This window comes from Lepisma saccharinum, chromosome 1 (genome assembly GCF_977018435.1).
Source record: "Lepisma saccharinum chromosome 1, izLepSacc3.1, whole genome shotgun sequence".
Classification (NCBI taxonomy): domain Eukaryota; kingdom Metazoa; phylum Arthropoda; class Insecta; order Zygentoma; family Lepismatidae; genus Lepisma; species Lepisma saccharinum.
In genome coordinates this window covers 179,448,635-179,472,412 of record NC_139229.1, presented here as the reverse complement: position 1 = coordinate 179,472,412, position 23,778 = coordinate 179,448,635, and the positions used below count along the sequence as shown (strand labels likewise).

Here is a 23,778-nt window from a genome sequence, read left to right as displayed (position 1 = left end):
TTCAATAAAATATTTGATTATTTTCAAAGTTATGACTAAATGAGATAAGAGAGAAGTCATTGATGCAAAAAGGAATTTTGTACTTTTTCAATCTCAAACATGCAGTTATACCATTATTACTGGCAAAAAAGGTATATATGTATTGAAAATTAAACACAAGCAATTTATGGAAGGGGAATCTACTGCATTGTAAAGGTGATTTAGCTAATCAAATATTAAAAGAGGAACATGCTGTTGATAAGAGCTTTCGAAATTTTATGAGGGGCATCCAGAAAAAAGTTCCAAAGACGTGGTGCTAGTGGTCGGAGCGCAACACACATATGCAGGCAGGAAAAAGTGTCATGTGGCTGTAATCTGGTGCAGTAAAACACAGCCGTTGTAGGACAGTTCTAGGTTAAAGATGGCAGCTATCATACAGTTACCCACAGACTGAGAGGTGTTTGTGGTAATCAGATTTATGCATCCTCAGAATCCGGCATAGAGCCACAAGCAATAGTGTGACGTGTACAGACCAGACATCATGAGTGATAGTATGATCAGACGATGAAGGCCAATCGAATGTGCACGACCCCATACAGCTGAGTACATGCACCCTTGAATAAACCAGTAGATGAAAAGTGAAAATTGAGCAGGTCTGGCAGAGAAACATCAATTATTGAAGAAATATTTATGTATTTATTATTATTATTTTATGTCAAAACATTGGACATTCCAAGAGTTTAAATAGACAGAACCGGAAAGGGGAGGGGGGGAGGGTGTGAATTGCAATAAGAGTGTTGCAGAAAACTTGAGGTTTGGAGCATCATGCACTTGTCAAATTTATGTGATGATTACCAATGCAGATTTCTGATTTACTTTTCGTGACATTATTCAACATATATATCCCGATTTGTTGGATTCTTCTTGACATGGAATTACAGTTCCATGTCATTGTAAACGAATGTTAACCTGTGCAAAACCAATATTACGCCTCGATGATGAAAGATAAGCTTCATACGCTTTTCTATATTGAATAAGATTAAGTGAGCCAAAAGAGTAATAAAATTCCAGCAGCACATTTGCAGTGGTGCAGCAGACTAAGGCACCATTTTTGTTGGATGTTGCATCCCATAAATATCGTAAACGACAAAAAGTGTCATACTGGAACATCCAAGAAACTTAGGACTCATGAAAGCGCAATGCATGTGATTTTTGTTGGATGTCGCAGAATGACAAGTATCGAACTGCTACGCTCTACAAAAATCGCATGCATATAAGGAGCCAAAAAGTTTGTTCAATTAAATGTTGTACCACACCAGACAAACTTGGAAGTACAAGGCTCTGTTTATGCATCGAATTTTTGTCAGATGTTGCAGTCGGAAGACAACCAACACAAATCAATTCCATAAGAATGCCATGCATGCAATTTTTGTCACACGTTGTTGAACTTCAACAAAATGTTCAGTACATTAGTTGGACGGCAATATCCGACAAAAATCGTATGCATCAATGGAGCCTAAATATTTATCCAACAAATGCTGTACCACGACATTCAACAAATTATAGGGTTGAATAGCATTCTTTTTGTTTCCATGTTCCTTCAGAATGTCCGACGCCCAACAACTATCGGACGCAGTAATGCCCCTCTTCCCCCCACTCTCGCCCCTCTTCCCCCCACGCTCCATCTGTTAACTGTTATGTCCCGTTACTACTTCCATACAGACAAGAAAAATTATAATTCAATGCATTTACCACGTGACATTTAAGAGGCTTATCAATTTTTTCTGCCCCTCTGGAAATTTCTCTCTCCTTCTCTCCCCCCTCATTGGTTTCTGTTCTGGTGCTGTGGTTGTGTTGTGCATAAAAAGGGCATAAAAATTGAGGCCGAGATTTAGCAACAAATATTTCCTGTTCCCATACCGCGCTACATAACGTTGTCTTTCAACGCAAACACCTGACATCATTCCATCGCATAAAAAAAGTAAATGAAACAAAATTCCCTGATATTTCCATGACTTTTTTTGACCTCACAAATTCCCTGACTTTCCCGGTTTTCCAGGACTGTCGCCATCCATATGAATGAAAAGGTGCATAAGGCAGAGGTTTGTGTGAACAGGTTAAGACAGAAGAATTGTATCATTAAAGGAAAGCTGCAACTACTCCAGTTGATTGATCTGAATGGTTCCAAGTGCAGTACATTTCGAAATTAATGTTAGGGTTCCATGAAACATAAAAAATAAAATGTCTTACTTTTCAGAAGTGATGTATTGGGACAGTCTTTTGTTACTTTTTATAAAAGTAGTAAAGATAGAGGGTGTCCCAGAAATAGGTGGCATAACTTCAGGAGTGTGTTCCTTACATGTAAACAATGAAAAAGTTTATATGAACATAGATCCAGAAATGTTTGGTTTCCAAGTTATAGGCTGTCACAACACGTTCTCACTGGAATTTGTCTATCTTCCACAGGTGGTTTCCTGTAACACAACCAGGTATTTGACGAATGCTACATGCTGAGTGGACGTTGTTGAGACCATGTACACCAATCAGGAACAAGCAAATACACACTTCATGTATGGTTTGGCAGATGGCAATGCTGTAGAAGCCTGTCGTTTGTGAGACAATACGGAACATGACAGGCATTTGGGAGCGTATTCGAGTGGCCATGAGACATCGATGTGCAGCCTGTATTGAAGCTAGGGGTGGCCATTTTGAACATATCCTCTAGGGTACTGTAAAGAACTAAGTGCCATAGACCAAATGTGGAAGATAGACAAATTCCAGTGAGCACGTGCTGTGACAGTTTATAACGCTGAAACCAAACGTTTCCGGACCTATGTTCATATAAACTTTTTTCACTGTTTACATGTAAGGAAAATGCTCCTGAAGTTATGCCACCTATTTGTGAAACACCCTGTATATAAAACAATATAACTTATCAGAAAGTTAAGTGGAAATATATCATTCCATCAGGGTTCAAACTGGAGTTGAGTTGAGTTGGTGTTTTAAGTCCACTTTATACACAGTAAGGCTAATCGGGACTGGACCTACAGTTTAAAGTGGGTTCCGAACCACTTGTGCCTCCAATGGGTATCGAACCCGGGACCCCTTGATTACAAGGCAATGACGCTACCACTGCACCATGGGGGAGGCCCTGGTTCAAACTAGAGATGGCCAAATATATCCGGAATCTGGAGAACATTTTTTAATTTGGAAATTTTATTATTCAGATTTCGGAGGCGATCACAATTCGTAATAATGTTTCCACATTTTTCAGGTAAAATCTGTGAGGCTCAACATTTTGGTTTTTGTCTCCTCACCTCACAATGAATTATATTATTATTAATTTGTTTTATTTTACTTCGCTTCTTGTGCCACGTTTGGCTAATTTGCAAAGTTGGGGATGAGTGATATGAAATTGATAAATGGACAGTCAGAAACATTCGAACCCGCCGGGACCAACATTGTTGTTGTTATTATTATTATTATTATTATTAGTAGTAGTAGTATCAAAGACATTATTATCCTTGTAAATTATACAAAAAGGGGGTAGAAGTTGGTGCTAAAGCATTTGTGTTTGAACAAACGATATCAATTATTTTTTCTCCACACTGCACAGTAGTTCGGATCCCACTTCAAACTGTAGGTCCAGTCCCGATTAGCCTTTCTGTGCATAAAGTGGACTTAAAACCACAAATCAATCAATCAATTTTACAACATTTTTCATTTAGATAGTTTGGCACCCAGGGCAGCCTCCCGGTGCCTCCTAGCTATGGTTATAAACTTGATATGACTAAGAAAATTTTATGAAAATAATTTTTATTTGCATGAAATGTGAATAGGATTTGGATTAGAAAAAGTTTTAATTTTTCACGTCTACGGAGAAAAATTCAAGAAGAATTCACGCATATTCCCAGAGCCAATAATTCACGCATAATTCCCGGTGAGTAGCCACCCTGCACTAGAATCCCTTGAGATATGCAAATACTAATTGAAACTGAACTAATTATATGAAATACTCCCTCTGTCCCATAATTATAGTCTGGTATGCCAAAATGGCGACTTTTTATTATGTTCTTTTGGACACTTGATCTGCAAATTTGTACTGATCCTTGAGTAATAGCGTCGTATGACTCATTACAGTGTTTAATTTTCTTCTTCTGTATACACCAATGTCACAGTTTACCTATTGGACAAATATTATGGGACAACAAACAAAAGTGTACAGGACAATAATTATGGGACAGAGGGAGTAGTTTATTGCTCTCAAAAGGACATGTTATAAAATTACTGAATGGAAATCAGGAGTTAACCCTTGGACGACCGAGCGTGTTTTGCTGGTAAATGCCTTAAGGACAGAGGCACTTTCAGCGGGAATTTTAAATTTCCGCATGCTTTTACGTAAATTTTATACCTCTGGAACTAAGAATGCTAGAGTTACAAATTATAATTATAGCTCGTTTTGTTCAGTAAGCATTGGGCTATAAGATAATGGCATAAAAACAGAATTTTCCGTTATCGGTTAGAAGAAAGAAAAAAATGTCTTCCAAATTTGAAAATTGCGAGCCTCCCATTCGGCAGCGCCACGACGTAAATGTGTAAAATTGTACCTGCAGATTGCCTAATATGTTTGGCATTATCGTACAAAAAATCACGCAACTGACCACTTCTAAATGCAGCTGTAATAATGAATTCGCCCTTCCAAATGCCTTCCTAAAAAACAGCCCCCCCCCCATTTCTCCTCCCTGGCCTGGACAAAGACATAGCTGAAGCCAAAAATAGCAAATCATAGCTTGGCCGAGGGGAGACAAAAACACTCATTCAACAAGCTGAGCCCTGCTTGGGAATGAACGAAGGTATTGCGAAATAATTTGTGCCTGCAACCTGACTCCTCTCAGCGACCTTGAACCCCTCCTCCCCGGCATACAACTTGGATGACAGCTCATTACCACTGACATGTGAAAAGGAAAACCAAAAAAATATTTTTGTGGGTTCATTTCATTGCTAGAAGAACCTATGCATATCCCAGAAATGAGAAAATAGCGAGAAAACAAAACAAGAACATGATATTCGGGGGCTGACCCCTCTCCCCCACATAACCAAAATTATATTAAACCTTGCTCATTGTTCATCACACACCTCTAGATTCATGCAGAACTCAAAACATGTATATCCAAACATAATCAGTCACAGTGTGTCCAAGAAGCCAGATACTACATGCAAAAGCATCTTGTCACCTATAGGTGACAAGCGGTCCTTGGCATAAATACCAGCTGTCGGAGTTTAGATCTTGGTTTGAGAACACTGGCCCGGAATACGAAATATTCAGGCTAAATCTCCGATTGAGCCACAGTACATTATAATATACCACCTGTGTATGCCAAAAGAGCCAGGGGGATTCTTTAACTGCACAAGCTTACTTACTATACCTAATGCCTTACACTTAAAAAAACTGCAACCTCACACCCACAACTTACCAGTCATCAGGTTTTTCAGCATTAGGATCTGGAATCATTTCAGGTTCATCATCGAGCCAGCCATCTGGTTTCTGTGCACTCGCATCTGCAATCATGGCTGGGGCATCTTCATCCCAATCGTCAGGTTTTTTGGCATCCAGGTCTGGAATCTTCTCACGATCATCCCAATCTGCTGGCTTCACCTCCGACGGGTCATCTATTTCAGGTGGAGGGTTCACAGGTGGTGTGAAATCGGTCAACAAGCTACCCTCATTAATGACCTGAAAAGCAGTAAGGAGTGAAGTTTGCTTTATTTGTCCATTTCCCTTCACAGAATAGCTTCAAAAAATTGTGTACAACTTCTTGTATTTTAAATATGAAGCCATAATGATGCAAATATGGAAAACCAGATGAGGAATGATGTGAACTGAATTACTGTAGTGACCCACTTTAATTAGCGAGTACATTACCAATTGTCTTTTGTTCTGCTTAAAAGAAGGCAATGTTCATTAAACAGTGTATTTCTTGCCAATTGTTGATCTTCAGGCATTGGGCTGAGTAAATACAATGATGTGGGAAAACTAGGTTACCCACAAACACCACTCTAATGGTTGTTATGTAGCACACTAACTTTCACAAAGCATGCATGGATCGAACTATGAAGTGGCAACAATATGGGTGCCACTTCTACGGTTTCCTTATTTAACACTATCAGGCTTGCATCAGGGCCAGTGTTGAAACAAATGTGTCTCTTCAGTCTGATTTCAAACACTGGGCAAAGTGCTCTAATTGTCACACAGTTTTAAACATGGGTGCATAAAAATAAAATTAAAGAATTCAAGCCTTGAAAAAGAAAATGTACCCTCTTTGGGAAATAGGCGTACCAAACTGTAAGTGGAGAAATATGAACATTCAGCAAATGCTACCAAAATGCAAATATACAGATGAACAGAACCTACCTTATGATCCAGTCTAATCTCAAAAGTATTGTCCGGCCTCACGATCAGTGTAAACAAGTGTGGTTTCTTATCCTTATATGGCTCTTCTATCCTATCCTTCGGCTTCTTGGAATGCTTTTCCGATAATGTTCCATTCAAAGGATTTTTGTGGCGGAAAATGAAGTGGAGCTAAAAGAGAATGCTCAGGTTAGTAAACTTTAAATAAACCAAAAAAAGGGAATTCCAATGTGAATTTCTAATTACACATCTCTCATTTCATCAAGCCATTAACACAGGTTGAAGGTAAAAGGTTGCTTCCAAAGTGATGGGAAACAAACATCATATGCTTGTTACTGAAGTACTGGGAAAATCTGGTTGAAGTGAGATCAGAAGTATGCAACTGATTGCAAAACATTTATTTTCTATCAATTACACAGGGGTCTACATAAGTCAGTTTACTGAAAATGCAAACTATGTATTTGTATTTACATAGAAATATAAATTTTACCTGTTACAACTGCTCAAAATGGCCACCGTTGTTTTCGATGCACTTATTACACCTTTGCGATACTGATTTACACATGCTATTACACAATTGTGGTGTGAATATTGGTGAAAAATTAAGTTCTACGAGTTCTTTCCAGTGTTCCAAATTTCGCTGCTTCACAGCAAAAAATTTGTTTTTCATAATTCCCCACATGGAGAAATGACACGGGGTTAAGTCCGGAAATCTTGCAGGCCACTCCATGGTACCTCTTCTCCCTATCCACTCCCTGAAGTGTTCATTTAAATCAAAATGGTTAGTCTGCGTTTACTAGGATTAGAGACTCAATCACAACATCTGACACCTAACTCGGCAAGAAACAGGATGAAAACAGGTGTGGAAGGGTGTCAGACTGGAGGGGATCGTGAAGATCAGTCACATCGTAGGGTGCAGCGGCAAACTAACTTATGTAGACCCCTGTATTTTATAATCTTACATTCAGAAATAATAATGAAAAATGCTTATTTACACGAACTTCACAGACCACATCTATCTTGTCACTTGGACAAAATGCATTTATATAGAAAACTTTGTCATCTGCTAATACAGTGAAAAAAATCTAATTAGTGCATGGATTTTACTTTAAGTCGTATTTTTTCTTACTTCCCTTAAATTTTTTGGCACTTTAGGCTAATCTTTACAATGAGTTTACAATAATTACATAAACTTGATGAAGGAACACTTGCAAACAAAACTCACATGCCCAGGGTGGACTTCACACCTGGAACCACCCATGGAGAAATTTTGACTACGACCAAGCTAACTCCAACAATAAGGCAGCTATTACTGCACAAAATTAATTAATGTATATAGTTTACTCTTCTTACCTTATGATCATTCCCACACTTGTCTGGTCCAAACATTATAGTATATGGTGTTTTATCCTGGAACTGCTTCAAATTCATGCTCTTATCCAAAGACAACAGCTTCAAATATGACCCACCACATTCCTGACCAGTTTGAAGATTTACTTCATACTGAACCACCAAGGGTTTGTCGGTGAAATGGAAGGGTTTCGTTAACCTTGCAGAAATAGCAGCATGCTTAGCTTTGGACTTCAACACAAGGCCTTTATCTCCTTTCAGACCATCTCTCTCAGGATTTTCTACCTCCCACAAACCTTAAAAGGAATAATGTGCAGTTAGTCAAAACCAACTCACGCTGCATTTGTGGTTTAACTCTTTGTACAAAGTCTGCATATGTAACCCAGAAATGTTATAAACCTCCACTGATGGTGCTCTGTTAATCAAAAGTATCTGTAATTATTTACAGCTTGGCTTCGAGCTGGTCGATATAAGCATTTAATATCTACAGTTTAAATCTAGCATTCCATGCTCTCTGGTCAAAAACTATATTGAGTTAAGTAATCAACCAAGAATAATTTAATATCCAACGAAATTTCCACATTTGACAAATTCCACTCGAATGGTTGATGCTGGTATGTTAGTGGTGTGGGGAACGTGATTTGTTGGTTCAATTTTCATCAATGGAACGTTCAATGCTGAGGGCTACTTCAATTTTTAAGTGAACAGGTTCTCTCATCCTTGATTACAGAATAAGGCACTTTTTCCAGAGATTTTTTTTTGAACAGGATGGCATTCCACTATGGAAACATTCTGACACAGTTTCTGTCCAAAGTGGGTTATCAGAAGACAAATATTGCATATTTCATTCATTAACTTTCCCATGAACATATAAACATTAGCTGCCTCACTGTGATGGACTTTTCATTCCAATGGAAGCAGCATACTGTAATTGTTAAGACAACCATTCAACTCTTCGGGGATGTAGCTGATTAAAATCATGTGCAACGGCATTTGAACTTTGCAACAATTCTTTAATTCAAAGACATTTTTGCAATTATATTTTGTTATTTAGTTTTGTGCATAATCTGAAAAGAATGAAGAAATGAAGGAAATTCTGTGGTACTACTCTATTCAATGTTGATGTTATTTTGTTTTGTTATTCATTACTATGGTGACTAGAAATTGGTTAATATAGTCATGTGTTAAGTGAAATTTGTAAAGTTATTTTATTTAATTATTGCAACAAACTGCTCCACACTGGGGATAGTTGCAATAAAATGGCGACCTAGAGCCAGGATTCGAAAATTTTTGATTAGAACTAAACTGATAAGCCTTACGTGCTTTGAAGTAGTGTGCGTCTTCAACCAGATCTAAGTGATGTTGCTGATGTAAGCAACGAAGAGGACAATTCTTGTAAGCAAATGGAGGCTTACTCTGTTGTAACAACAAATTTTCTGACTCTCGCATGACTGAATGCACGTCATGCAAGAAATGGGAAGATGTAAATTGTAGGAGGGGGTCTCACAGTTATTCACTGGGTAATCTTCAGCTCTATGAAAGAAGAGTATTACTGTAAGGCATGCAAACCAGAATTCAATCCATTTACACTAAAATCAAATTTTGTCTGCTTTTCACTTGAGTTTGGCCCAATGTGAGAATAGGTTGCAAGACAAGTTGCTCCAGAATACCGAAACTCTGGTGCATAGGTTATAAGATAGACTTGATCAGAACACTGAATTGCTGCCCGAATATTTACAAACAAACTGTGAAGTTTGGGACAAAATCGGTTAGGTTGCAGCAAAATACTGAAAAACTGAACGAAGGGCTTCATCATGTAGAAAAATCAAAATAAATTGCAACAAGTGTCTGATTCTTGTCAATCAGCTACTAGGTAACTACCAGGTGTGCCGGTTAATAATTCTTAATTGATCCGAAAGAAAACAAGTGTACCTGGGAAGAAAGGTAGCAAATGCTTTATTCAAAGTATGCGCCATCGCTAGCTATACATTGTGCTCATTTGTCCATCAAATTGTGGATGCCCTTCCATAAAAATTGTTCACATTTTGAGGTGATCCAGTCAGCATGCCATTGTTCAACATCTTCGTAATTGTTGAAGTGTTGCTGGGAAAGTGAGCGAGACATCGATGAAAACAAGTGGTAGTCCGAACGGGCTAAGTCTGGTAGGTATGGCGGGTGGGGCAAGAATTCCCAGCCAAGTGCAGAAATGTTGTCTCTGACGCCTTTCGCTGTGTGTGATGAGGCGTTGACGTGCTGCAAAATCACTTTTCCGTGTGTTGTCGCCCAAGCTGGGTGCTTTTCGATCAATGCATGGTTCAAATTGATGAGTTGTTGATGGTAGCAAACGGCATTCACTGTTTCACCTGGCTTCAGAAGCTCATGGTACACCACACCCTTCTGATCCCACCAAATGCACAGCATTAATTTCCTTCTGAAGCGATTCGGTTTTGTGGTCGATGTTGAAGGTTGTCCTGGGTCAACCCATGACTTTTTGCATTTTGGGTTCTCGAAGTAGATCCATTTTTCGTCCCCAGTCACTGATGCAAGAAAGACTTTCTTTCATGCTGAGGAAGCAACACTTCACACACCGTTTTTTGCTTTTCCATTTGTCTGTCGTTCAGATGATGTGGGACCCATTTTCCTGCCTTCTGGATCTTTCCCATGGCATGAAGACGATCAGATATGGTTTGGCGACCAACATTTAACTTCTCTGCCAGTTGTTGTTGTGTTTGCATATCGTCTTCGTCCAACAGTCCTTGCAATTCGGCATCTTGGAATTTTTTCGGCTGGCCCGGGCGATTTTTGTCTTTCAAGTCGAAATCACAACTTTTGAATCGTTGAAACCAACGCTCACACGCGTCTTGCGTTAGGACATTGTCACTGTACGTTTCCACAAGGATACAATGGCTTTCATTCGCGTTTTTCTTTTGATTGAACAAGAAAAGCAGGACGTGCTGCACATGCTCCTTATTTGGTTTGAAGGTCGACATGTTTCCCACACAAACCCAATATCACGATCACTCGCACTCGGTTGCACATCCACGGCATTTTGACAGGTACTGTCCTGGCAACACACCGACGTAACAGTTGAGACTGTGCACCAACCCTTGCTTCCAGCACCATCCAGGGACGAAATTAAGAATAATTAACCGGCACACCTGGTAAATGAACGTATAAATGATGAAGTACCTTTACTAAATTAGAAAGTAAGTGACCTTGAAACAAAACTAGACCACCATGATGAGTTAAAGCAACACTATCAAACCAGTTGTGCCAACATGAAGCTTCTATAAGTACACTACAAACAAATCTGAATACTACGCAGGTAAAGTTGCAAGAATTTGATTCTATGCTTAAGGATTTAAATGAGAAATGCATTAACTTAGAGCAAAGCGATGTTATTTGTACTAGTATGGTTAGAGACCATACAGATCTACAACCAGATAAAGAATTACGTAATATTGATGCACTTGCTAATGAAGAGAAGCACACAGCATGCCAAACTGATACAAGATTAAATTCTAAAATAAAGCATGTTGCTTTTAGTGAACACAAGAAAAGCAAAAACATTTATACAGGTTCTTCTGGCTATGATACATCTGATGCTGAAGTGAATTGTGCGAACGAAAATCTAACCAAATTGTGCAAGGGCAAATCTGCTCACAATAAAGGTAGAAATAGATTTGATAAAGTTTCCACTTCACAGGGTAAGAATACATATGCATTGTGGCATTGTGTTTTAGATAATACTGAATTTACTAATAACAATCCTACTGTTGACAAAATCCATTGTACATGTTCATTAAATAACCATTCAAGTCTTTCTTCGTTGGACAGTTCTTTACTGTATGATAATAAGCACGTGAATACTTGTGACATTGAAAATAATGCACCTAGAATTTATGTACTACAGACATATCGAAGCAAATTTATTCAACATCTAACAGAAATTCCATATCTTCTAGAACTTATGTTGCTTGTGATAATAAAGACAATTTCACAGGTCTTGAACCTTCAGTATGTGGTTGCAAACTTAAAAATACATGTCATTCCTTGATCCATGATCACTTTCCTGATGACTTAAATGTAGATCATAGTCTTTGTACTAGAGCAAACTGTACTAATAATCCTATGTGGTTGAATAATGATTGCACATTGAATTCATATAATCAGCCTAGTACATGCTCTAATAGGTTTTCCCGAGTCAGTGAACTCAGTCAATTACTACGTTTTGGAGGAGATGTTTCAAAACTGTCTGTTAGAGAATTTATCGAACAACTAACTACAATATTACACTTAATTGGTGTTCCTTCCAAGTATAAATTATGTATAATTTGTAAGTGTTTTTATAATGTAGGCGCTTACTGGTTCAACAGTGAAAAGAAGAGATTTACTTCTTTTGAGGACTTTGTACATAAATTTCTTGATCAATTTGCATCTAATGAGTTATTAGAAAGTCAGTTAACATTGTTACGATCTAGAAAATACAACCCAGCTTCAGGTTAATCAATGGAAGCATACACTTTAAAAACTTACTCTGCTCTTGTGGAAACTCCAAACGAAGTTGATGTAATACAAATGATTTTGAAACAGCTACCTGAATCAATTTCAAAGAATGTTGGCTGCCATAACATGACAGACCTTAAGCAACTGACGCAGGACTATAGATTTGTATTAGAGTGATAAGAATAAAAGTTTATCCTTGCCCGGTGATAATACAGATTCTGATGACAGGGCTAATAGGAAGAGGAGTTCTGACAGACAAAAATACTTCGTCAGGCAAGTAATTGTTGAGCGCAATTCTTATGATTCTACAACTCAGACTGAGAATGCAGGAATCAATGTAAAACATCGCCCATCTCCCACAAGATTTGAACGTAATCCCTTAAGAAGGCAGTTTGAAAGGTCTGAAAGAACTAAAAATAACATGAATAATTCTAACTTCAGACGTGAAAATTATCCATCCAGATATAATAATAATGGAAGTGCTGGTGTTAGAAGAAATGCAAATGTTGATGAACAATCATCTTATAATAGTGGTCAGTATCCACTTAATTGTAATAGTAATCAAAATAATAACAGTGCTTGTAATAATTCTCGTAATTGGACAAATTACTCCGATGCTAGAACGAACAATCCTGTTTCATCTGAAAGGTTAGGCTCTTTATTTGATCAGTGAATTGACCATCACCGTTACAAGAAAAGTTCAGTTGTTTACATTATGTATTTTATTATGTGTAAAACAGCATGAATTTATTATATCTGTTCTGTTTATTTACTGTTGATCATGATATTGTCTTTTATGGAAGGCTTCTCCTCTCACAAGCCATGTATCTTATCTGTCTGATGTATTTCAATGGATCAAAGACAAGTGTTGACACGAATAAAGGAGGAAAGAGATCACAAGAAAATATACAAAGTGTCTCTTGAAGAATAATAAGAAGGAATATATGTAATATGGTTTACATTTTTATTGAAGGGCATCATTTGCACATATAGCTTCAAAGGGAAGAAGTGCAATGTGAAGAATAAATCCTCTTAAATGGACATAAGATGGTAATGAATAGTAATAGTAATGAGATTGCAGTAAAGAAGATGTGAAAGGAATGAGATTGCTGCCAAAGAAGTAGTAGAAGTGAAGATGATACATTGAAGATGTTAAGTTTGAAGAACATATTTTCTACATCAAATTATGAGTTCAGGGTTTCCAATCAGAGGAGAGGGATATTGCAACAGTTCTTTAATTCAAAGACATTTTTGCAATTATATTTTTTATATATATTACTTTTGTGCATAATCTGAAAAGAATGAAGAAAATTCTGTTGTACTACTCTATTCAATGTTGATGTTATTTTGTTTTGTCATTTGTTATTATGGTGACTGTAGAAATTGGTTAATATAGTTATGTGTTAAGTGACATTTGTAAAGTTATTTTATTTAATTATTGCAACAAACTGCTCCACACTGGGGACAGTTGCAACTTCTCACCCTAGATGTCAACATGATCTCAATGCTGATGCGTTAAAGAGGCATTTTGATGCTTTCTCGGACACCTCAATAAGGAGAAATTGGTTAAAGCATTCATTCATAACTTTTTACTGGTTAAAGATAAGTAAAAAAGTCGAAAAACATTCTAGTGAAATTCTATCCTGATCTGATATATCACCCCCTTTCAATTTAAAATTTTTGAGTTGAATTCAATATGGTGGATCTCGGCTTGACACACAAAACTATGGTTCCCCCTGGGCTTAATCTGTTTCTATCATGACCAATTGTACCTAGCATAACTGCTATACATTTTATAGAGGGTGTTAAGGAATTTTGACTCACCCTGAATTTATTCCAAAGCCAATTTAAACCAAGTAAGCTATCACCCTATGTGCTGAACAGAGCACTTCCTTGCCTATAAAGTCCAGACCATAAGACGAAGCACAGGAGAGTATGGACCCGGACTGATGGAGGTAAGACACAAACATCAGTGTCGACACAGCATTTTGAAATGAGATAAAGACAAGTTGTCTAGGATTAAGGGGTACAGATCTATGAAAGACTTTGTAAATCATTCATTTCTTCGAAATTTTTCAACAACCATCAAATAAAAATACAGTTCAAAGTTGGTTTATTTTTACATACCAAAGATATACAAATGCAAATATCATCATAGCAACAAAAGAAGACAACATGAAATATGGATTGCAGCTACTTTAATGAATAGGTTAACAAAAAAAGTCAAGCACCAAAATAAAATATTAAAATCTAGGATAAATTTATGCAGACCATGGTGTTACTAGAGCAAATTAATTTTATGCAGTACATACCATCATATTTTGCTATGCTATCATCTGTATCGTCCTTCTTTGCTTCTGAAACAATCCATTTTTGCTTGAATGCTGCCAGATCATCAAAATGCTCTGCAAAGTGATACGACCCTCTGGGTTTTGGGGTTTCATAGTGGATGTCCTTTTCATCTTGCTTTCCCTGAAAATCATAAATGCAGTCAGCAGTCCAATTAGGAAAAGCAGCAGGGGCAGATGAAGTGTACCCAAAATTAATAAAGCTGGGAGGAAAGAATGTAGTAGATTGAGTGTGGAAGATATGTAAAGAAGCATGGATGTGAATTAAAACACCCACAGACTGGAAGAGAACATCATACCAATTCACAAGCAGTGGAAAAATCTTCATTACTGATGAAGATGAGAAAGTAATACACTGAAGGGATACACATTCTTTTTCCGCTAAAAATAAATAAATAAAAAAAAGCACAACGGTATTTATTTTTCAAAAAAATTAATTAATAACTGTTGTTCTGGTGGAAATAACATGCTAAGTTCACAACAGATTTTACTAAATATGAGAAGTGAAAGGTTGTTTACTTATGTCTAATATACAGTGCACGAAAAATCTTTATCAGAACTAGGCGCCAGCTCTGAAATTCAGGCGCATAGGAAGCCACCTACTGGCAATTGCGCATACTACAAGAAGTTGAGCATCACTGTATTCAAAACATTGCTAAATCATGTGAGAAAGCAGAAAATTAGGGGTTGGGGGACAAAGAGTAAGGAATAGTTACTGATTCTATGAAATATTCACAACGATGTTAAAAAAAATCCTAACACCATTAAGCGTTGTTTCCATGATATGAAAAACTCAATATCCTGACCAAGGCAGACATTTATTTTATTTTAAAACATAAACTAAACGTAAAGTTTCAACCTTCTGGCAAGATCTTTTGTATTTTGTACAGAGTCTGAAGAAGACCTCGCTAGAAGGTTGAAACGTTAAGTTTAGTTTATGTTTTAAAATAAAATAAATTTCTGCCTTGGTCAGCATACTGAGTTTTTCGAAAAAATTATTTGCTAACTTACGCTGTATTGCAATTTGAACTTAGAATCTTCAAAATTTCGTACATGCAAACTTAAAAGAACGGCAATATTACAGCAAAAGATCACAGTCGCCAGGCTGAAATTTTTAGTCGTCATGGCGACCTGGCGACTGAGATTTTTCAAGCGCTGCTAATATATCAAATAAATCTCCTTATGTTTGCACATTACCTGAAATGAAGTGAATTCAAATTATGAGGATAAAATTGTTAAGAGCGGTCAATGTAACACGTTACTATAAAAAACACTAGAAACTTGATTTTACAGTATATCTGAAAAGGAATTGACATTTCTGGTTTAGCATACTTCCTAGAAGAATGTTATGTACCAAACAAATTTGATTTGATTTGATTTGATTTAGTTTATTTTACTTCGCGTTTTGTGCCTCTTGGCTAATTTGCGAAGATGGGGATGAGTGATGAAATGATGAAATTGATGAATGGACATTCACAAACAACCAAGCCCGACCGGGATTCGAACCCGGGACCCTTGGCGTCGCAGCGCGATGTGCTAACCAGTCGGCCACAGGGTCGGGCTGTACCAAACAAAAGCAGCTGTTTTGTTCAAGGACATGAAATTATCACTTCTTACAGTAAGCTTCCAAATGCTTCCACATTTGACCCAATTTCTCTACCTAATTTTTCATGAAAAGAAATCTTGGTTAATGAAAAACAAACCTTTATGAATGGAATTTGATAGTTAAAACAAACTGTCATTTTTAATATTATGGTCCTAAAAAAAGTGAAATGTAACATCCGAGACAAACTAGAAATACTCAATACTATTCGACATTCAAGTAGAATGTAGAAATTTCAGCGAAATTGACCAGGACTCGAACTCTGGTCTGTGGCATACTGTGCTTTTGCTCTACCAACTGAGCTACTCAGCCAGCCATGACTTCGCTTGATTTTTCGCAGTCACCATTTTATCTGCGTGGAATTGTCTCCTGCATGTGCCCAATGTTAATACGAGGGCAATTTGTCTTTGCCCCTTTTTTTCAGCCAAAACATCAGTGTGATTGAGAAACCGAGATATACATTCAAATGCAATAGCTTTTTCTTGGAACAGCCCAGCATTAACGCTTGCCTGGTCCACAGCATAGCGCTGCTGTCAGTTTGCAAAGATGGCTGCAGTGCTCAAAACGTGCGAAGTGTTATTCATTTTCTATGGAACAAGGGACGAACACCCATCGAGATCCATGGTGAAATTGTGCCACACTCTCGCATTTGCGAGCTGCCATCAGGAAAAAATGCCAAGGGATTCTCAATGTGGACAATGTGGTTATCCTCCACGATAATGACAGGCCTCATGTGGCAAACAGGACCATCAACAGACTTCTGTCATTCGAATGGGAGATTCTGGAGCATGCACTGTATGGACCAGACCCCCCAGTGATTTCCAAGTGTTCGGTCCACATAAATAGTTTTTGGCAGGGCAGGTTCATTTGGAACTACGAAGCAAAGACCACTGTCTGGTGGTGGTTCCACTATCAACCAGCCAAATTTTACAACAGGGACTTCTCCAAACTAGAGGTGCAAGGTACATAGAACAATTCCTATATTTTGATTTTTCTGCATGTTTAGTACTTCAGCTGAAAAAAAAGTAGGGGCAAAGAATTTTCGATTTGCCCTCGTATAATTCAAGTAGAATGACTGTTAAACTGTTTCAAGTTATTCTAAAACTTTCTAGATAAGATTTACAACTGATCAAATGTAATTTATTACTGAAAGGAAAATACTGATACAGTTAACCAATTTTACTGAATGTGGATATATATAATTGCAAGACATTTAAACATAACACCAAATGCAAAAAATTAACCAAGCTACAACTTGCCAATCAAGTTGTTGTTAAGTGAAAACATATTTTTACTTACTGGCACATTTGTTCCTAATGTTGACACTTCTGGTTCTGAATCTGATAGACTAAATGTAACCAAACTTAGTAACAAAATACTGGTGGTGAAAGTTGTAAGGAACCTCATGTTTGTTTGCATATCTTGAAACACTGAATCACATTAACATTCCTAGAAAACAAAGAAAATTTGTCAAATATATTAAACACAAGACCTTTTTTTATACATGAAAAGAATGGACTATTTACAACACAATATTAATATAAATTAGCCTAATTGCTTTTTAAAATTCACAAGACTAAGAAAAGCAGGAACTGCGAGCGAAGCGATCAAGAAAAATTTACGAAAATAATTTTTATTTGTATAAAATATGAATAGTATTTGGATTAATAAAAGTTGAAATTTTTCACATCTACGGAGAAAAATTGAAGTAGAATTAACACATAATTCCTGGAGCCAATAATTCACGCATAAGTTCCAGAATTCAAGGAATTCCTGGTGAGTAGCCACCCTGTGGACACATTGAGCATATCCTCTAACATCCTGCAACAATGAGAGAAACCTTTGAAAACACTTCTTTAACGCCCTGCAGCATGAACATGAATAAAGTCTTGCTAAAATGAATGCTACCATCGTTTTGTGAGCCATTTCCAGTACAATTTCGTGTGTCATGCCTAGGTTCCCATTTTAAAAAAGTGATCTCTATGCAAGATGGCGACCATATTTCAAAAGCGGTTCAGTAGGTGTTCCCCTTTCCCCAAACTACATGTACACATGCATTTCAGTTTTATTCGGCCCGTTCCGCACTTTTGGACCACCCTGTATATACATGTCAGTTATATTAATTTTCAGTAGAGTGCTGTAATGAGTTTTTCGCTCTAGCGGCAAATAGTTTGGATGGCACACACAATTGATAGTTTTCCGGTCAAGAGAAAAACGACTGAACGAGCCAAATACTCTCAAACTCTTGAACCCTATTAGTAGACGTATTTCCGTAATTTGTCTATGGTAGTGAGCCCTCAAATATGGATCATGAAGTAAAAGACAAAGTGAAATTGAAAAATAAGTGAACATAGTCATCATCTCCATGCCAATAATGCAGTTTTGTATATTGTACAGAGATATGTGAAAATGAAATAGATGATTATGGGCTGAAACTACCTAGACTACCATTTTATGTTTCTACAATTATTTTCACATTGAAATGATGTTTGATTGAATGTTATAACTGCATTTTATTATTTTGCAGAATATGATTATCCTTTTCGGTAAGTGAACAATGATGTACACGTACTACTTGCACTGTGACACGATATTTGTAATTGTTTAGGCAGGTCTGTCAGCATGTGCATCCATTTTACGTTTCAGTCTGTAGATATTGCATACTTTCCTATGTGCTATATTTGAGTCTTACATAATAATTTACACAATTATTATTTACAATTGTAATTGCATAGCGTGGTTGACAGTCCTCCTTAGTAGGCTCTGAAATATGGGACAATGCCAATCATTCCACTAAGAGTGCAGTACGTTCAAGTGTAGCACGCTTGAGCGCGGGAGGTTCCCAGCTGCAATGCATTGTTTCTATTTCTTACATTTGCTGTTTGCAACTGTTTTCTGCATGAATTATCATTTCAGCAAGCCAGTCAGGTTCAGTTGCTTTAGATTTCATATAAGCAACGTAATATTTGTCAGGTATAATCAGGCAACTCGTTCCTTCCTAAAGCCAAGGTGAATGCCAAAATGGTACCTTGAATCCCACCCTGTGCCCCTTCACCTACAATACTTTTCAGTTACTGGTGGAAGGGGCATTTTGTACATACAAGGAGCAGTCAAAAAGATTCCAGAATTGTGGTATAGGACTGAAATGGTGGAACATCATGAGTTCAGTTGATACATTTAGATGTCCTCCATGGTTGCAAAACAGATTCGCTCAAGGCACATTGACAGTAGAGAACAACCAAAAGTAACTTGTAGGGAGATCTGAAGAGTACAGTGGTTCGGTGAAGAATTTCTGTACAAGAAGTGAATTGATATGTAGTTAGCTGCCTCGGAACAAACATTTCTTCAAACCATCAAATGGAATTGCAAGAATGGATCCATGAGAGATACCAACTTCTTGTTCCCCCTTCATGGTGGTCGTTTTTGGATCTGATAAGAATCACTTCACATTTATTGTTTCTTCGGTTCTGGATATGGAAGACCACCCGCTCCACAGGTCATCTTCCAACTCTTGCCCATTCTTAAACTGAGACAAACCAGTCAAAAATTGTAATTCCTTTAGTGCAGCATCACTGTAAAGTTACTACAGGGCTGACAATATCTCTGAAGCAGATTTTTCTCAATTTGCACATGGACTTGATGATTGCACTTGGTAAAAATTGAAACCTTACACTGAATGTCCAACAGTTGACTACAAGTTTATAAAAAAAACAAATTCCTGACTTCCAGGTTTAACAGAGAAAGAACCAAATATTGCCATACTAAGTCATTAGGGCAATTAGAGTATAGGAACATGCCTGGAAGAAGGCCACTGTATGTTACCAAACATTAATCCTACTTAACCAAGTTTTAGAACAATCACTTCACATGTAAAGTTAATAATGTGAAGGACAATAATTGACTGTTGCGTAGGGGAAAGTAAGTAAGTATTGGGGGCAGGTTCTATGTAATACTTGAAATGTATTCACTAATGATTCCAAGAATGATTACACATCAAGAAGCATGTTACCAAGCCAATCTCTTGGAACCAGTTCTTTGGAATGTATTTCTCTCTGCTGTGGCATGGCCAATGATCATAAAGAATTATAACTTAAGACTGTATATAAAAATAGACATTCACAAATACACAAAATGGAATACATAACACAATCATAATAAACATAAATGTAACATGAAAATGTACAATGACACACAATACAGACAAAAATAAAATTTTCTTTCAAACAGGGTACACAAGTCTCACAAAATATAGCTCATAACATATAGTGCAGATAATACATAATTTTAGTATCATCTAATAATCTATTATTCTTCAGGTAATCCTGAACATACTAAAAAAATCAACCAGAAAGCAGCAAATGCCAATAGTTTATTATTGTAGTATCTAGTGCTGTATTCCTAAAATTTTCACAGGGTGTATGCTAAGTTTCGTGAAACGTTAAGGGGGAACTAAAGGAAATTTTGCAGTAACTTTTCAATAACAGATGGCAGCACCGTTTGTCATGGCAACCAAGTGCCATGTTGACAGATCTACGCATGAATCAAGGGAAGGTACTGTGATGTGGTCATTAGGTTTAAACAAAAAGTTTTAAGAACAATTATATATATTAAATTTTCCTAAACAGTTACCTCACATGAACATTGTGCATTCAGAGGAAAACAGGTTGAAATCTTAACCTTAAAAAAAAAAAATCCTACTCAAAACCTGCTCCCCTCCCCTTCTAATTAACTACTAATAGTTTAAGCCCGCAATGTGAACTACTCATAATTAACGTGGATCTTTTATATAAGAAACCAATCCCCTAAATTACAGTTCTCTCTCCTCTTTCTGTATTATTGGATATCTGATCCAGTTATTACGTGATCGTCTAGTCACAACCTTCACAGTTCTGCAAATACAGAAATAGTTGCCCCCTTCCCCAAGACTTGTTCCGTCCATTACACATAATCCAATAGGAACTTGTCAACTTTGCGATTCAAGCACCTTCATATCAAACATGCATGATAATTTATCATTGTTATTAGGCAAACACAAAAATCCTTCCCGTTGAGATTTCTAACAGTGATAGTTTTATTACAAGCAGAAATTGTGAAATACGATCGGACTAAAAATCCCTTATCCCTTTTTAGTATACATTCATGGGAAAATCCCGTAACTCTCATTTTACAATCTTTTACCCCCTAAATATGAAATCCCTTTCCACACACATTTGGAAATTTATGTACAGTTTAAAATCACAAATGCAGTAAACAAATGGTGCCGATAAATACAACCCTAAAATACTGAATCAGTCTGACACATGCACTTTTATTCACTTACGAAAAGGATGACCTGGATGATCGAAAACATTTGGCTATCGATGAACACGAAACATTCTTGTTAGAGGCATATTTAATTCAAGTCCGAAATCAACATGACATGGAATATTTTAAAGAAAAACTAATAATTGATTTTAAATTATAATTAAACTTACGTAAGGTAAACCAAGCTGTACCAGAACAAACTAGATAATCAAATTAAGCACCAATTCCATGTAAGTTAAACGGCGAGTCAAAATGGTATAGACAAATTCCATGCATCTTGTATTTCCGATCACCTGCCAACGGTCGTAACTACCTGGAGGAAAAAACCTCCATACCTTTTGTTATCGGAAATACCACTGCAACAGTGTCTAACCAGCCTCGCTTGCTATGGGAGCAAAGGGGGCGTGGCTTCTCAGCGACGGTACATGCTTCTCCCGCTAGGGGGATACCACATTGCCAGATTGCAACTTCCGAGCGTCGCGAATTATACAATATAAATAATGAGCATTGCGAATTATACAATATAAATAATCTCGCTTACGCAAGAACCTCCTTGTAATATATGGAAGAGGAGGGTGGAGTTTTCAAAAATAGTAACAAAGAGCAAACACCATAGTACTATTTGTCTAGATCCTCCTCTGTGGCCGTGCGGTCTGAGGTGCTGTGCTTTGGGCTCTGACTGCGGGATGGCATGGCTTCCGTCTCTGGGTTCTCTGCCTGTGTATAGAGCCGGTGGCAACCCACCATCATGAGGAAATGTAGTCGCGAATACCTCCTATAAAGGCTGGGGGGTCGATGTGCTGACCACAGGTCACCCCATTACCGGTTGAAGAACTCCACACCTCTAGGTAGGATTTTGGGAGGGAGACTGGCACTTGGGAGATAGGCCAAAGCCCTTCGAGAGCTGTCGTGCCATGGGTTATTATTATTATCATCATATTACTATTTGTCTAGAAAGTTTGTGCTTGGTTGATTGTGGTGTCGCAAGCAAAACTTCAAATATTAATCATTTTAAGGTCATATGTGTGACTGAACACACTAGTACTACCTCAGGTTTTCTTAAACTAATTATTGCAGAAAGATTTACATGTGTGGCAGGAGGTTATAAATCATAGCAGTCTGAAAAAATAACTATCTGAAAGAAAATTAACTAGAAGAGATACAAGTTGCCTGTGACAATAAAATCAAAACAACTTACATTATAAGTAAATACACACGGAGCTACCAGTAGGAGCTGTAGGCAAGTGGTCAGTGTTACGGCTTCACGTTCTGAAGGTTGCATGTTCGAGCCCGGTCACTAAGTGCGTAGTTAATGACTGATAAATGTAGTCATGCAACATTGATATTTTCTTCTCTCACTAGGCATGTACACAATGCTTAAAATTACACAATTAATCAAGGTTTAAAACAACATAAATCATTTATCATTTTCATGGCAAGAATATAAATGGCAAACCGCAAGAGAGATCACTTTGCAGGGTTTGAAAAAAAACCAACCCACCTGGGCCAGTGGGTTTAATTGGGTTTTGTCAAGCTTTTATAAATAAAATGTGAATACATGTAATAAATCACATTTATAATTGCCGCTCAACCTACCCACTGCACTTCGCCGTCGGGCACACCAACTAGCAGACCACAACAAACTGCTAAACCATAGTAATGTTTATTTTTTATCCTTTATTCTCTTATGATTTCCTGGTTACCTCTGTGGATAGCAAGTTTGTATGTTTGAATTGATATTAGCAGATGTTGTGTCAATAATGGTATATGATACATTACAACTTTTGTCAGAAGCTTCAAGAGATCAATTTCAGGTGTGAACTATTATCTTCAGTCACAAACATAATACAATAGCGATAGTATGTATACATGGTATTCCCCGATAGTAGTATTCCTCGAAAGAGACGGACTTCAGATCTGAGTTCAAGGACTTTTATTTATTAGAATTAATTCAATAGAAATAATATTTCAACTTTTGGAATAATTTGGAATAAAGTATGCAATACACTCGGGGTAGATAAGGCCGTAAAGTTGGTGAAGGTATACACGTTTATACGTTCAAAAGAGAGAATCTCAAAATATTGATTGGTGAGGTAGGTATATACGACCACCCGAATCAGAACTGAGCATTTTTTTTTATACTAAATTTTGTAATCGATAAATCTATCTGTTGTGTGTATTTTCCACCAAGAAATACACTGTTATGTAGAATGTAATAGTTGTGTATTGAAGATTAGGCACGCACAGGAGATGTACTACGCAGAAATTTTCAACGAAAA

At 37.2% G+C, this 23,778-nt stretch overlaps 1 protein-coding gene across 2 annotated transcripts in view; it reads right to left on the bottom strand.

Moving 5' to 3' along the window:
- The window catches only part of LOC146004650 (calnexin-like), a 58,338-nt gene that overhangs the window by 16,792 nt on the left and 17,768 nt on the right, over positions 1–23,778 (bottom strand). For both annotated transcript variants that reach the window (XM_083143561.1, XM_083143569.1), the window contains exons 2-6: positions 17,495–17,644; positions 14,557–14,716; positions 7,742–8,034; positions 6,392–6,559; positions 5,454–5,713 (exon numbers count right to left, since the gene is read on the bottom strand). In XM_083143561.1, the coding sequence (XP_082999687.1) occupies positions 5,454–5,713; positions 6,392–6,559; positions 7,742–8,034; positions 14,557–14,716; positions 17,495–17,614 (1,001 nt within the window). In that variant the 5' untranslated portion in view covers positions 17,615–17,644. The remainder of the gene's footprint in view (positions 1–5,453; positions 5,714–6,391; positions 6,560–7,741; positions 8,035–14,556; positions 14,717–17,494; positions 17,645–23,778) is intronic.